This window comes from Osmerus eperlanus, chromosome 18 (assembly GCF_963692335.1).
Source record: "Osmerus eperlanus chromosome 18, fOsmEpe2.1, whole genome shotgun sequence".
Taxonomy (NCBI): Eukaryota; Metazoa; Chordata; class Actinopteri; order Osmeriformes; family Osmeridae; genus Osmerus; species Osmerus eperlanus.
Genome location: NC_085035.1, coordinates 6,105,654 through 6,121,601, shown reverse-complemented (window position 1 = coordinate 6,121,601; position 15,948 = coordinate 6,105,654). Strand labels below are relative to the sequence as shown.

Sequence of the window (15,948 nt, the reverse complement as noted above, 5' to 3'; positions counted from 1 at the left end):
AATAAGATGGCTTGTCATGTGGCCTCTGGGGTGGGGGTGCCACAGGGCACTGGCTTTGGACCAGCCTTGTCCTTTTACTTTGCCATCAGAGGGGAGGAATGTAACAAATGTGACTTGCGGGGGGTCGACTGACTGGAGGAGAATATGTTGTTTATGAGGTCTCAAAGACAGCTCGGCCACCATTGTCTGCTGTCTTTTCCTCTCAGGATGTGTGGGGTCTGAACGTGATGACCCCCTGTGTTGAGTATTAAGCAGACCAGAGGTCATTCCTGTCAGTGCCGGTTTTGATATACAACCTTCACTGGCTCCCACACACTTGGAGGGTTGTGAAACTTTGCTTGTGTTTCCTCTGCTGAGTGTCCAGTTTGTGGTGGGTGTGGCAGAGAGGAGAGTATGATATGATTCAGGGAGAGGGGGTGAGGGTACTGAAATCCTGCAGCTGGAGTCTGAAATGGCTGAAGGCCCAGAACCAGGTCCGGAACCAGTCCCAAGAGAACCAGGCTCAAAACCAGACTAGGACTTGACTTGGATAGTGGCACAAGTCCAGCTATACCCTCTCAGGTTGAAACTGACAAATGTACGTGCCTGTGTCTGAAGTTTCATGGTTTTAATACGTTTCACGTTTCCCTATAACTGTTTGTGTGCGTCTGTTTTTGTGTGTGTGTTGTGTTGTTTTCTGGAATATAGTCAGTTGAGGTAAGAGTCTGGTGCTGTGTAAAAAACAGCCAGCCAGCTGTAGGCTGTTGAAGTCTGTGATGGGGGGAGGGGGAGTGGGAGTGGGGGGGCGATTGGGAGTTCAACAATGCAGCCACTTCATGTGTTTTTAAAAAAGCGAACTGGCTGATGTTCTCCCAGATTTCAAGAGCTGCGTTCACAGGCATCATGAATCAGTGGCGTGTTGTCACAAAGTCTATGAGGCATTACAATTGGATCTAATGTGACTAACTCAATTCAGATGTGGCTTTTTTTACACAGTGGATTCCCTGGGGGCTTCCTCCCAGTGTTAAAACCTCCAGCCGGGACTCTAAATCTTTGTAATTAATATATTTGGCCATGTGTTCACTCACTGTGTAGATTGGATTTTGATATCCAGTGTTATATCTAGGCCACTCTGATGACAGTTACTCAATTGGGTCTGTTTAAAGTCAGTTTTTATGCATCCCTTTCTTTGCAATATTGCTTGTTGGTATGGAATGGTTATGATATTTACCTATAGTGTAAACTAGGGATACAAGGGTTTTTGTAGCAAAAAGATTGTCACCTTTTTTTGCACAAAAGCCAACCATCACCAGGTCTGCCTTAAAGTTTTTTAAAGACTGAGCCTTCAACTCACCAAACCAATCAAAGTGATTGATGATGTCACAGTTCCTTCACAGTGTTCCTGAGAAAACAAGCCATTATTCGAGGGCAGAGTTGCTCCGTGTTTATGAGAACCCTGGTTAAGCCTGTGTCGTTGTCCCCCCCCTCTCTTACCGGCCCCCAACCCCCTCTCCACCCAGACGGAGCGAGCCCACATCCAGACCTCACTCGTGGCACTCCACCAAGCTTGGCGAGGGCCAGACAGAGACCAGCATGACGCAGATCTCACAGGGCAGCATGGGTGCGCCCTGGCACCAGGCCTATCATTCCAGGTCAGTTACAAATCTCTCTCTCTCTGTCTCTCTCTCTCTCTCTCTCCCTCTCTCTCTCTCTCTCTGTCTCTCTCTCTATCTCTCTCTCTCTCCCTCTCTCTCTCTCTCTCCCTCCCCACCCCTCTCTCTCTCTTTGCTCCCATGTGTGTAGATGCCGAGAGCCGGACTGCCTGACCCTGACCTTGACTGCACAGAGACACAGAGATCACCTACCACAAGAACATAGCACTTGTCAATATTTTGCCATTTAGTCTCAGCCCAGTTTTATGCAAATTTCGAACGGATGTCCATGCACATCAGAGTCAAAGTGATCAGTCACCGATGCAGTCCGCCATGGAGGGCCATTCCTATTGACACCCTCTCAGCACTGTGGTTCCCATGACGACCCCCCTCCCGTCTGAGTGTATCTCTTGGCCGTCCAATGTCGTGGCATCCTTGGCTGTTCTTCAGAGAGAAAGAGAAAGAGGGAGGGAGGGAGGGAGGGAGGGGGGGGGGGCACATTGCGGCCCCTTTTCCAGAGTAGGAGCAGTAATTGAGTTCAGCACGGTTGAGGGAGCCACGCCATAAGAGCGATTGTGCTGATCGCAAGCCTGTGACGTCGCAACATTAATTACTGCAGCAGAAATACCAGCAGGCCCCAACCATCCCCCTAACTACCACACACACACTAAGACATTGAGGCGTAGACACACACACACTAACATACGGAGGCCCGCGCACACACGCATGCACACATACCTCTCTCCACCTCATCTTCTCCCCCACACGCACTGACACACTCAAGTATTAAAACACACACACACTCCCTGCCACCGTCCCTGCTGCACCTACATATCCATACAAGGACAGAGGGCCCAGGGCCCAGCTGAGTTCCGCCTGTGTTGTCAGACTTTCAGAAGGAGAGATGGGGCTGGCAGGCAGGCAGGCAGGCAGACAGACAGGCAAGCTGACAGACAGGCAGACAGACAGGCAGACAGACAAGCAGGCAGACAGACAGACGGACAAGCAGACAGACAAGCAGGCAGACAGACAGACGGACAAGCAGACAGGCAGACAGGCAGACAGGCAGACAGACAGACAGACAGAAAGACAGGCAGATAGACAGATAGACAGGCAGACAGACAGACAGATAAACAGATAGACAGGCAGACAGGCAGACAGACAGACAGACAGACAGACAGACAGACAGACAGACAGATAGATAGATAGACAGATAGATAGATAGATAGATAGATAGACAGACAGGCAGGCAGGCAGGCAGGACGTCCTTCAGTTATGTGCACTTCCTACCAGTGTACAAAGTCGGCCTATCATGACACCCTTAGTATGTAAAGTTGCCCAATTTAATGGTAGTTCCCTATTATTTTATGATGATTTCATTGACTAACTTTGACACACTGTAGATGTTCTCACTGTCGGCTTTGTTTTATGGTGCTGGTTTATGGTCCAGCATTCATTGGACTATCATTGAACCTATCGATCGATCTCTTTGAAGTGAGATGTGAGATGTGAAAAGTGTTTGCTTTTGAAGTGAAGTCTTTGTTTGCAGATTCTTGTTTAAAACTGATCGTGGAACTTCCTGTGAAATATCTTTCAAGGTCCTAACAACCTGTGAAGACAAAATTGTAAACCTTCAGAAAACACCATTGCTTTCTCAGCAAACGAAACCATTACCTCATAGAATGGTTAAATATTATATATTTTTATCTACTTCTTTGGTTAAAGTCTATTTCCCATAGTGACAGTGCCCATTTCTGCTTTACTCGTCCCCGATACCGGCAGCGTACTGCCTTGCTTTGTATTACATGTACACCTGAGTGTATTTGTTCTGTGTCCAATTGGAGCAAGATTCCACTGTAGCTAGCTGATGCTCTTTCCTCTGCTGTGCGCACGTAGCACATCTACCACAGATCTGTCCAGCTACGAGACGGGTTACCTGAGGAAGAGTCCCGACCAGTACAGCTCAAGAGGCAGTATGGAGAGTCTGGACCACCCCCACCCGGCCTACAGCTCCTGCCACCAGCTCTCCACCTCCAAGTCGTCCAACAGCATCGACCATTTGCACAGCAAACGGGACTCTGCCTACAGCTCCTTCTCCACCAGCTCCAGCATCCCAGAGTACCTGGCGGCGGCCCCTTCCTTCAGCAAGGAGCGCTCCTACTCCATGGAGACGGTGCCGCAGAGGGGTGGGGCCGGCGGCGCCGGGGGCGGAGCCGAGGGCATGCAGCAGGCGGACATCCGCTACGTGCGCACCATCTACGACCCCCAGCAGGGTGTGTCCCAGGAGCACGAGGTCAGCTCCGCCTCCGCCGCGTTGCTACGCAACAGTGAAGCCAGAGGAGGGGGCGGAGCATCCCGAGCCAATCACCGGGGGAGCAGCAGCAGTAGCAGCAGCAGCGGCGGCAGTAGCGCGGGCGGGGGTAACCCCGCCTCCAACCGCCACAGCGTGGGGCCCATCTGGGGCCAGGCCTCCAGCCGTAGCTCCTACGAGAGCCTGAAGGGGGCGCCGGCCCCGCCCACGCGCAGCGACAGCTACGCGGCCATAAGGAATCACGAGAGGCCCAACTCATGGTCCAGCCTGGAGCAGGCGAGGTCCCAGAGAGCCCTGCAGAAGGGCTCCTGGCACCACTCCAGCGGCTCCGTGGCTTCTGGGAAGGGCTCGTACGGAGCCGAGGGCCAGCTCCACACCGTCATCGAGAAGAGCCCCGAAAGCAGCCCCACCACCAAGCCCAAACAGGGGGGCTTCCCTTCCCAGCCCGCCGTCCAGTCCGGCCGCTTCATGCTGCCCACGGGCATCTACCCCGTGCCCCTGCCCGAGCCCCACTTTGCCCAGATGCCCACCTCGTGCCCCAGCTCCAGTAGTGTGTACCCGGCTCTGGCTAAGGAGAGAGGGCAGCACCCTCAGGGGCCGCTGGGGGTCAGCGTGGACGAGGTGGCTCTGGAGAACGGATACCAAAGCATCCCTCCTCCCCCTTATTCCCACTCCCACTCCGCCTCCAGCCAGCTGCATGACTTCCCCCAGCCCAGGCCTCCGGCCCAGCAATCCCTCGACGAGTCCCAGACCAAGTGCGCTCTCTACAGGTCTCACTTGAAACCCGGAGGGGCCGAGAGCCAGGCGCAATTCCCTAGACAGAACCACGAGGGTCCAGCACAAGGCCAGGGCTACAGGCCTTGCTCTGCCCAGTCCATAGGCCAGGAGAGGAGGGACCCCTACACCCCTGTCCAGCCCAGGACAGAGAAGCCCAGGTACTGGCAGAGCTCAGAGAAGCTGGATCCCCACGTTCACGCCAGGGAGGAAGCCCAGCTCAGACACCCCGCTCCTCCCAGTGCCCACCCAGAGCCGGCGCCCATGCCCGGCAGCAGAGTGGCTCAGGGGCAGGTGGCTCAGGCCCCCCGAGGTGATGACACCGGCGTCCCCCCCGTCCAGGTCAGCGCCCACCTCCGACACCACAGTGACTCCAGCGCCTTCCAGCAGCCGAAGGAGCACCCTCTGACCCGTCTCGAGAACGCCCTGGCGGAAGTGCAGCGCTGTGCCAGCCCCGAGAGCTCCAGCAGCCAGGGGAGCGCGCAGGCCACCCGGAGCCTCTCCGTCCTCGAAAAGGTCAATCGCTTCGAGCGTCGCGAGCAGGGCAAGCAGCGCAGCCACAGTGCCAGCCACACCAACCTGGGGCCTCCGAGGCCGACCCAGCCCCATGAGCGCAACAGGAGTGCCCTCTCTAGCACGGAGGACCTGCGCCTCATGCTGGAGAGAAGCAACAGCCCCGGCGCCTACAGATCACTCAGCTCCAGCTCCTACGGGTCCAGCATCACGGCCCAGGAGGATCACGTGACCCAGCGGCGAGGGAGCACCGACCAACCCCAGCACAGGTACACGAAAGCAACCGATGAATATGTCTTGTTTGTTGTTTTCCAAAATGTATTTCCACCTGTATTTCCAGAGCTTTGAGGAAAAAGTGAGATTTCAAATTGCGGTTCAAATACCATTTTATTTCTGTTTGTCAATTGACCTGTGTTGTTCGCAGGAGCATTCCGGATGTGGGTTTAGCACTGCAGAGGAGCAAGAGCACTTTCCACCTGGGGGGGGATGAGAACATCCGGGGGGCGGAGCTGCCATGGAGGGAGGAGTTCCCCTGGAGGGAGGGGCTTCAGGACCTCCTCGGCTCCATCCACGACACGTCCTACAACCGCTCGTACCGGGACACCCTCAAAGACGCCCAGTCTAAGGTGCTCCGCTCCACTTCCTTCAGACGCAGGGAACTCAATGTCTCCGCCTCATCCAGCAACCCCCCCCCGCCGGTTCCCGCCAAGCAATTATCCCTGGAGAGGAGAGGCCCCAAGACCAGCCCTAAGCCTGCCGTCTCAGTCCCACCCCTAGTCCTGGCCCAAACCCACACCACCTCCCCAGTCCAAGGGCCGGCCACCTCCCCTCACACCCCCAAAGAGAGGCACGCGGTCACCCCGGAGGTGAGGGGCATCAGTCCCCCACAGCTCCCCAGCATCCCGCCGGTAGGCCTCCCCTCCAGGATCGGGGGCCGCAAACGGCTCACCATGGAGCAGAAGAAGCGCTCCTACTCCGAGCCGGAGAACATGCACGAGGTGGGCCTATCGGACGCGGAGGGCTTCGCCTCCTCCCGGAAAGGGGACACGCAGCACTTCCTGTTCTCGGAGACCAGCGTGGCCGACCGCCGGAGGATGTTTGAGATGGCGGCCAGTCGTAGCGTGGACCCCCAAGCTGGCACGTCGCGGCCGGACTTACGGCAGCTGCAGCAGGACGCGCTGGCCGACTACGTGCAGAGGAAGAGAGGCTGGCGACCCGAGGGACGCCACCATCGCCCTCGGAGCGCCTACCTCCAGCCCGGGGCCTCCTCTGCTGCTGCCGACACCCGGAGCCTGTCCTCCACCTCCAGCCTGATGTCTCTGCAGGAGCCAGATTCAGACAGCGTCTTTGGGGGAGACCGCCTCTGCTCTACCCTGCCCCCTGGCCTGCAGGGATTCTCCTACCCTGGCAGGAGCTACGCCGGACCACAGGCCCATCCGGACCCCGCCCCCTCTAGACAAAACATCCAAGCCTTAGCTTCTGGCCCGGCCTCAGTTCAAGCACCTGATTCAGGCCAGGCCTTAGGCCCTCTCCGGAGCCTGGGGCTTTCCTTGCAGCATAATGGGCCCTTTGTGTGGGCAGCTCCAGCCCACAGCTCAGGGAAGTCAGCCTCCGCTGAGGACCTGCTGGAAAGCTCCGAGGAGAGACCGGCCCCCCAGCACTACAGATCCCGCTCCTCTCCGTCTGTAGAACGTTCCAACCAGGTAACACAGACTCTACTAGTGTGTATTTTCACTTTACACTTGACTTTTCTCCATATATACCTCTCTCTTTCTCTTGTTTAATTCCCCTTGAAAAAACAAACAGAGCTGGAATGAGCAAACGCCAACTTAGGCCTCATTATTGTCAAATCAAATCAAATTTATTTGTATAGCCCTTTTTACACGCAAGCATGTCACAGAGGGCTTCACATATGCCCATAGAACTGCCCCTCAACCAACCTAAACCCTCAAGGAAGACAAGGAAAAACTCCCAAAAAACTCTCAACAGGAGAAAAAAAATGGAAGAAACCTTGGGAGGAGCAATTCAGAGAGGGATCCCCTCCTCCAGAGACGGTTGGTGGGAGAGAGGAGCAGAACACAGGCTAAACATTGTCATACAGTGTCGATGGGTTTTTAAAACACCAAAATCCATTATTCAACTTTATAGATGTAGGACAGGACCGGGAGACTCGCGACCAGGTCCAGCGTTGGCTGACCGACGACCAGGCAGGTGCTGACAACTCAAACCCCCCACACCACAAGGGATGTGTGTGGGGGGGGGGACAGAGAGAGGAGAGCAGGGATTAGAGAATGCCAGGAGCAGCTAACAGTTACAGTCATAATAGAATGAGATCCCCACCGGTCAAGTGTGGACTGGTGCAGCAATTTAACAGAGCAAAAAAGGGGAATTTGATGCAACCCCACACACCAAGACAGCGACAGCCCCCCTCATTTGGAACATGAAATCTGTTCCAGGGGAAGAGAACTCTAAAATAAGTTATACTTAAAGAATAAGGATGGAAACAACCCGTCCCCCGTTGCCTCCAACTAGTAACATACTTACCTTTAACAGTCGTAGAATTTACTAAACAATAACGTTTTTAACCTAATTTTAAACGTCGAAACAGTATCAGACTCCCTAATTGAGACGGGTAGTTTATTCCAGAGAAGAGGCGCTCTATATGAGAACGCCCTACCTCCAGCTGTTTTTTTCTTAATTTTGGGAACCACCAGATAGCCGGCATCTTGAGATCTAAGTGTCCTTGCGGGGCAATAGGGTGCAAGGAGACCGGAGAGGTACAGTGGTGCCAATCCATGCAGAGATTTGTAGGTTAGTAGTAGAACTTTGAATTTGATTGTTTACTTTGCCATTTGGTGGACACTGTTGGTGTCATATCAGGTATGTGGTCTTGGTGTAAGATTGTAAATGAACAGTAAATACACTGTATGTCCAGGGGGACCTTTGTGTTGACCCCTGACCCCTGTCAGCGTTTTTGCCTCTACTTAGGGATGGATGGCTGCAGGCAGCCCTTACCCACTGTCCCACAGGAAATACCTAGAATCCTCTGACTTCCTGTGTGGTGCCAGTGAGCCTTCCCCTGGAATCAGGGCGCTGTCAGATCAGAGTGATAAACTTGATGGGACTCAACGGCTAGATAACTGTTGCTAGCGGGAAGGGCTGGTGGGGACAGAACAGACACTTATCCTCCCCCCTACACCACTCCTTCCCAAAACCAGTTAGAACTCTCGCATAAACACGGACATACATAGGAATGCTTGCCCCTGCTCCCTCACCACTCTGGTATGAAGAAACGGTTATCCAGTGAGGGGCTTCCGTTGGAGGCTTTCAAACACCAACGTCTATATAGCTTTGGTGTTTGTCTCTTTTAGAAAAGTTTGGGTATTTTCAAGGTTGTTTTATGGATGTGGGCAGTGGAATAAGGGAGTCTCTATTCAATATGGACTCTGAGTGAGGTGGTAGACCCACCTTGGCTCGGGGGGTTTCCAGAAGGTAGCAGGTGACTCCATCCGATCTAGCACAGGCGACGTTGGCCAACGGATCCCACGGCTCCCATGAGAAGAGCAGTCAGCTGACCTAGGGGCATAGGGCACTTGGTGATCTCACTTGGAGAGGTCTTGTGACTGCCTCACAGGCATTCTCACAGCACATACCAGGAGGGGAGATAATGCCGTGATTCACGAGCTCTGACGCCAAACCCCAGCCACAAATGACCACACCGTGGAGGTATTCCAGCCCTAGAGAGATCTCTAGTGCTGGAGGTAACTTCATGATCATGAAAGGACCGGCGAGGTCATTATGGCTGGGGATATGAACACTCATTCTGCCTGCTGATACACAGCGCAGTGTCATAACCTTCATCTCCAATAGACCTCAAATAGAAGTCAATACCTCTCTGTTAACCTGAACGATCTGCCAACATGTCCCACAGAACAATAAACCCACGTTGAAAAATGTTTTTCTTACATTTTGGGTTTGAAAAGAAATAAAACGTTCTGAAACACCAGACCCCTAGTTCTGATGCCCCACCCCCCGGCCCTAATATTCCAGCAATTTTGTGTTCCAGGACGTCCTGTCCGGAGAACTTAAGATGTTTGGGATCTTCTCCACGGAGCCTGGACTGGTCGCCCTCTCAGCTGCCAGGTATGTGTTGCTCCTCCAGTTCTCCTTCTCTCGTTTTCATCAACACCCTGCATCATCGAGCATTGCTTTCTCCTTTTAGTTACTCCCGGTAGATTCCAGCTTAATCTCTCTTTTTTTTCCTCCACGAAACACTTCCTTCATGATGGGAACTCAATTTTGTTTTTGAAAAAGAGACTTGACTTTTAAGGCAATATTTCCCTGGTGCCTTCCTTAATAGGTCAGTGGTGGTAGTCGACTTGACATTGCTCCCTGTTGCTCCCTGCTATTTTTGAATTGTGTTGTAGAGCAGCTCTTTGGAATCACTGGCCACAAAAACTCTCAAAAAAAAAGCCAGAAACGATTTCCAAATGCTAAATGTTCAACTCGCTGTGTGTGTGTGTCCCAGGTCTGCGGAGGGCCAGAGGCAAGGGTGCGTGTCCATGTCCCAGCAGCGCATGGAGCGCTACCTGCTCAACCAGGGCCCGTCTCAGAGCAACACCCCCGTGATAAGGAGGGAGAGGCAGAGGAGCGCCGACCGCCAGCGGGCTCAAAGCGCCTCGGGCCTGGCCGCCTCCGTGGGCCTCCCCTGCCCCTTCTCCCCACCCGGCACCTCCGCCAGCGTGGACTGGCAGGCCAGCGAGAGGCTGAGCCAGGCTAACCTCGATGCGATTGCCTTCCCCTGCTTGCCTCAGGATGGCACCGCCGCCACCAGCCCAGAGAGCCAGAGGGGCGGAGAGTCCGGAAGCAGCACTGCCAGCCCAGCAGCCGAAGGGAGACGAGGGTCACGGGGAGATCTGACCAGACAGATCTCCAGTGACACCAGCACGTCGGAGGAGACGCTGAAGGACTTCTGCCTCGAGACGCCCGTCCCACCGCCAAAGACCACCCCGTCCCCGCCCCCACCCCCACCTCACAGGACGGGAAGTAGGAAGCCTCTCCCTCCCCTCGAGGTCTCCTTCAGCCGACCCGATCAGAACCCCTACGCCCCGACGAGCCTCCCCTCCCTGCGGATCTCCGAGTCCGGCCTCCAGGCGGCCTCTCCCCCCGCCTTCACGGGCGAAGACTACGACGAGGTGTTCCTCGAGGAGCCGCCGCCCCCCTCCCCGCCTCCTCCCCCACTGCCGCTCAGAGAGACCGACATCACGGAGGACTTCCCCCCGCCGCCACCCGCTGAGATAGCCCCGCCTCCCCCGCCAGTCTGGGAGGAAGAGGCGTGGCATGAGCGACAGGACAACTTCAGGTATGTCGGTTTATGGCTCTCCACACCGCCGGGGCTCAGTGTCTGAAAATAAACTGAAGTTGAATCTGTCAGAGGAAGTGTTTTGAAAGGGAAATATACTTGAGATTTGAACAGGCGGACATTCCACTCTCCTTCTTTTACTGTTTGTGTGTTTTATCCATGCAGCTCCGAGGAGCGGTATATCCTGGGTTCAGAGAGAAGTCAGGAGGCAGGGCATTCCCCTCACGTAGCACCCACCCCCCCTTTACCTACCCCTCCCGTGCGCAGTCTCACACCAGAGCCAGAGCCCCAGGCCCCCAACAGCCTCCAGCAGGAGGACCCTAGCACTGCGGCCTGCGAGGCCCAAGAAAGCCTGGGACTGGAGTCCCAGCTGCTGTCCAGGAGAGAGAGGTCTGCTGAGGAGCAGAGAGTGGAGGCCCTGGCCAGGCAACTGGTGTCCAGGGACAGGTCCCTCTCCCCTCTCCTGGATGCCTGGGCGGGGAAGAACACCCTGGACCTGATGGAGGACATCTTCCCCAATCACACGGGCGGGTGGGAGCCATGGCAACGTAGGGGGAGCAGCTGGTTGGAGGACAGGTGAGTGAGGCGGGGCGTGACAAGCCAAGGTGTCGTCTGGTTACTGCTGAGGCAATCTGGGAATAAGTACATGTAGGGATTTCAGTTTGTGTTACAGAACTGTATGATCAGTCTTAAAAATAGATCAGACGTCAATGAACACACAAAGAGCTTTTGTTGAATCTAATTACATAATGGACCATAATATCACTTGTTGGTTATCTCAACCTCCTATGCCTCTGGTGTTTAGATCATTACAGCAGTGGAGTGGTTTCTATCAGAACTTTGAAATAGACCCAACAAAGCTCAATGTTGTGTTTTAATTAATAATAAGCTCCTAGCATTTCTATTCATGGTGAATTTTGAATTTAAAAAATATATAATTCAAGGGGGGAAAGATTTCCAAACATCAAAAGTAATCCAATGTTGTGTATTTGGTTTTCCCTGAGTGTGTTTCGATGTCATGACATTAATATGTTGTGTTTGCTACAGAATTATTTTTGAAATACAAACAGGCAGATACACATAGACAGAGAGAGAACCAGTGAGAAAAAACGAATCTGCCAACATCAGATTATCAGCCTTTGGCAACATTGCCACCTACTGGCATGATTGATAGCACGTTACGGTTACGTCTCAATTTTCTTCCACTTTTTAAAGTATTTTAAATATTCGTAGCTGAAGGAAACTTAATTATTTGTTTAGAAGGATAACAGGAGTTTTCCTAGGTGTTTTTTCTTGGTGTCTCGTTTAAAGGTTTTAGGTTGGTTCAGGTGCAGTTCTATGGGATTATGTGAAGCTCCCTGTGACATTGCTTTAACACAGGCCTAAACTAATACAAATGTATAATGTTATAAATATTTCATACTTGATAACATGCTCATATACAAGAAACCTTTAACATAAAACATTTTTTTTTATTCAAAAAAGTATTGAGTATTGTGAGTTTGGGTAGTTTCTAGGGATACCAAGGAGCCACATTGGTGTAGGGGTGTGACAGGTTATAAATCCAGTTGACTAACAGTGGATGATCCACGGTTCTGTTATGTCTTTGGATTAGCCGGAGTGTGATTATGTATGGCCTGATTCTCCTGTGGAATGCAGTTCTCAGCATTCTGCCTGTCCCACAAAATAGGCCAGTCATGAAACAAAACAAGTCTGTGCACATTCCTGATAGTAGGGTGGTGATTTGTGTTTGCGTGTGAATGTGCGTAAGTATGTGCGTGTGAGTGACAAATCAATACCTCCCAGTGGGAAACAAATGACGTTCACCCTTAAAAAATGGTTTCTTTTCATTCCGCGAGTTCACCCTATCTGTTGTTGCGTCTGTAACAAGGAGTTCTTTTGTGACTGAAATGTGTTGCGATTATTAGTTGTGTCTCAGAGATCGACGGGTGTGTCTCAAATTTGTGCTCTGACAGGAAACCAGATGGCGGTTGCTCTGCTGGGCAGGTGCCAGTCCCGGAGCGAGAGATGGAGACAGACCTGGATGAGGAGGAGGCAGACCTCAACCAGAAGAAGGTCCGCACCTGTTCTTGTCCTCCCTCTCTATCTCCACCTTCCTTCATCATGATTTTAAAATATTTCTCCAGAGTTTTTGGGGGGGTTTTCAGAAAGACTGAAGATTTCATAACTCTAAGCTCGACAGTTTCATTCGGGATAGTGACAACTTGTTGTGGTGCGAAAGACAGAAACACACCTCTAGATGGAAGGCCTTTTTCTACCTGTGGTGTCTGAAACTGTAATTGTGCTCATAATGGTCCGCCCTGTAGGTAGAGCTGTTGCAAGCGCTGGCACTGAGCGTGGCGGTGCTGCGCGGCGAGAGGCAGGAACTGGGCGAGGAGCAGGCGCGCTACCGGATCCTCGGCAGTGACATGGACGCCCTGATCCAGGAGCGCTGCAAGCCCAACCAACGTGACAAGTACCGCATGTTCATCGGTGACCTGGACAAGATTGTCAACCTGCTGCTGTCTCTGTGCGGGCGACTCGCCCGCATCGACAACTCCCTCTCGGCGCTCGATCGACAGGGGGAGAACGAGGACAGCTCGGAGGGGAGGGTGAGGCGCGCGCACAGACGCATACGTGGACACGCACACTCAAACATGGCCCTCTCATAAATGACAGACGATTCAGTTAAGAAGAGGCTGTATAAGGAATTCAGTCGCTCTCAGTCAACCAAGCTCATATTTACGTTTTGGGTCATTATCTGGTGAGCTCGTAGTGTTGTCTTGGGTGCACCTTAGCCTCTCCAGTCATGACAGAAGTGTTTGGTTAGTGTTAGTCATGGGGAAGTCAGTCACTTCCTTCCTCAACAGCACTGTGGATAGTGCCCGTGTAAACAGGTGTTCCTATCTCTAGATACAAGGACATCGGTCTCCGGGTAAGAGTTAGGAGGACATAGGAGGTCACTTCCCAGGTTGTGAGTCATAGGGATGGAATGGAAATGTGACCTGAAGTTGCTTGTAGATTAAACAGTGGTGTATTATGACATATTTAGTAAAAGAGTGCCAATTACTGGCTCTATACAATGTAGGCTCAAACATAAGTTTAAATGATGTTATATTGCCACCAACAGAGGGAGCCAGGTATACACAAATGCTCATAGACTGGTTATGTTAGCATTAGCGTAGCATTCCAGTGCTTACCTCTCTCCCCATTGTCTGTACACCGTTTCCCAGGATTCCCTGCAGCAGAAGCGCCAACAGCTGTGCAGTCAGCAAGAGGATGCCCGCGAGTTAAAGGAGAACCTGGACCGCAGAGAGCGTGTGGTTCTGGACATCCTGGGCGGCTACCTGAGCGGGCCGCAGCTCCGAGACTACCAGCACTTTGTCCGCATGAAACCGGCCCTCCTGATTCGCCAGCGCCACCTGGACGAGCTCATACGGCAGGGGGAGGAGCAAGTGAAAAGGCTGTCGGAAAGCCTCCCTCCAGAACACCACATCTCCCCTCCGTCTAGCACTGCCACCGGCCCTGGCCACACCCACACAGTTCGTTCCACCACCGTGACATCACTCTGACCCACCGGTCGCAGTCAGAAAGGGTTCGTACTTGATGAGAAAGATACCTCTCCGACATGATCACAAGGCTATTTAGACAAACGTACCTTAGGATAGAGAAGCCTGAAATGAAGGAAGTCACCTTGTTCACTGTACACAGACGGCAACCACAAAAGGGGAGTTGTCTTCGCAGGCTGCGGTCCATGAGTGCTGAATTGCAGATGTGCCTCTATTTATGTATTTACTACTCTTCACATATCTGTTCCCGATTTCACCTCAGCATGAATTTGTCCCAGCAGTGAGTGAAACACTGTTGAAGTGTGTTAATTTTGAGCATATTTCAAGTTTAGACACTATTAACTGTGCAAGTGTAAAAAAAAGGTGTGAGATGTTATTCACCATATACCATTTTAAAGACTACTACTGCCATTTTTTCTACAGCCTAGCACCTTTTTTTTTGCAGATTGACTACTGATTAGGACCCATTTCTTGATGAAGCAAACTAGCATACTCACTCATTATTATCCCAGACGAAGCATAAAATATTTCTACTTTCAGCACTAAAAGAATAGCTAAGAAAGCTATATCATCAACAACATGTATTATTTATGTACCAAGAGAACTGAGTATACTTTACATGACTGCATGTATTGATCCAACGTCTTAACATTTTGACTATTTAGAGTATAAACACAAAAAAATTAAATGTTTGAATGTTGGCTTCTTTGAGAGAAGGTGAGGAAACTTTGCCTCAGCCTGATTGGACAGATTGGGGTTGTTGACTGTGCTGTCTCACTAGCACAACGCAAAACAACAAATCACTCACATGACTATTTTCTTGCAAGTCAATGAAAACAGACACTTTGAAGCACAAATTACACAAAAAGATGTTTATGACTTGCTGTGGTATGGAGTTGAGTTTGTTGCCGTAACAGGCTGCTTCCTACACTGTTTTATGCCTACCCCCAAAAAGTATAATTGTATTATTCTGTTGAGAGCACTTAAAAAAAAAAAATCCCAGACAAATATATGGATCACAGGTATATTTGCCTCATGAACTCATCAGTAAAGGGGAAATTATAAATACTGGTGTCTGACAATTGTATCTGACTGGTGAATTTCCTCTTAACCTGATTCAATATTTGCTTTATGACACTGCGGAGAACGAGGACCATTATAAAAACATCCTCAGTTTGCAAAATAAATCTATTTTTTAAAAAGAGCCTTAGTGTAGTTTTGATGTTTTTAAATGTAATCTTAATAATTTCTGACCAACCGCACAACTCAAGTCAGAATGTACCTTGAACATGATCACAGAATGAGCCTCAACCATTCTACTACTGTCTATTTATGGTTGATATCTGCACCACATAATAGGTTCTGTGTTGTCAGGAAATATGCCATTTCTTTCCACTGAATGTACAATTCAAATGAAGCATCTGTTCTCCAATTTAAAACAGGTGATACTATATGCAAATTATCTAAACAAACTTGTGAAAAAAAACTGCACAGTGACTTAGATTTCATACTGCTCGTCTGTGCTAGTTTGTTGCTGCAGTATTGAAGTTGGAAGACCTGTCTAGCGTTTCAAGATGGTAAGTGCTGGTAATGGACGAACTGCTACAAAGTATTATTAAGCAGGCTATGGCCTTTGGCACATTAGTAATACAATAGCTGGGTGATAGCCTAGTTAATCATTTCTATGTGTGTTATGAGATGTTGATTTGAGTATGGTGACGTAACTTAATAACAAATTCAAGGTCCTTAAATACATACATTTACACATACTGTAGACTATATAGGAGT

General features: G+C 51.2%; 1 protein-coding gene across 5 annotated transcripts in view; it reads left to right on the top strand.

Annotated features, from left to right (window-relative positions):
- The window catches only part of shroom3 (shroom family member 3), a 33,934-nt gene extending 18,568 nt beyond the window's left edge, over positions 1–15,366 (top strand). For 3 of the 5 annotated variants that reach the window (XM_062483783.1, XM_062483782.1, XM_062483784.1), the window contains 9 exons: positions 1,500–1,631; positions 3,528–5,498; positions 5,654–6,932; positions 9,296–9,372; positions 9,758–10,591; positions 10,757–11,167; positions 12,568–12,667; positions 12,919–13,203; positions 13,825–15,366. In XM_062483783.1, coding sequence (XP_062339767.1) covers positions 1,500–1,631; positions 3,528–5,498; positions 5,654–6,932; positions 9,296–9,372; positions 9,758–10,591; positions 10,757–11,167; positions 12,568–12,667; positions 12,919–13,203; positions 13,825–14,163 — 5,428 coding nt within the window. In that variant the 3' untranslated portion in view covers positions 14,164–15,366. The remainder of the gene's footprint in view (positions 1–1,499; positions 1,632–3,527; positions 5,499–5,653; positions 6,933–9,295; positions 9,373–9,757; positions 10,592–10,756; positions 11,168–12,567; positions 12,668–12,918; positions 13,204–13,824) is intronic. The other 2 variants (XM_062483785.1, XM_062483786.1) reach the window with 1 other exon arrangement.
- The last annotated feature ends 582 nt before the right edge of the window (positions 15,367–15,948 follow it).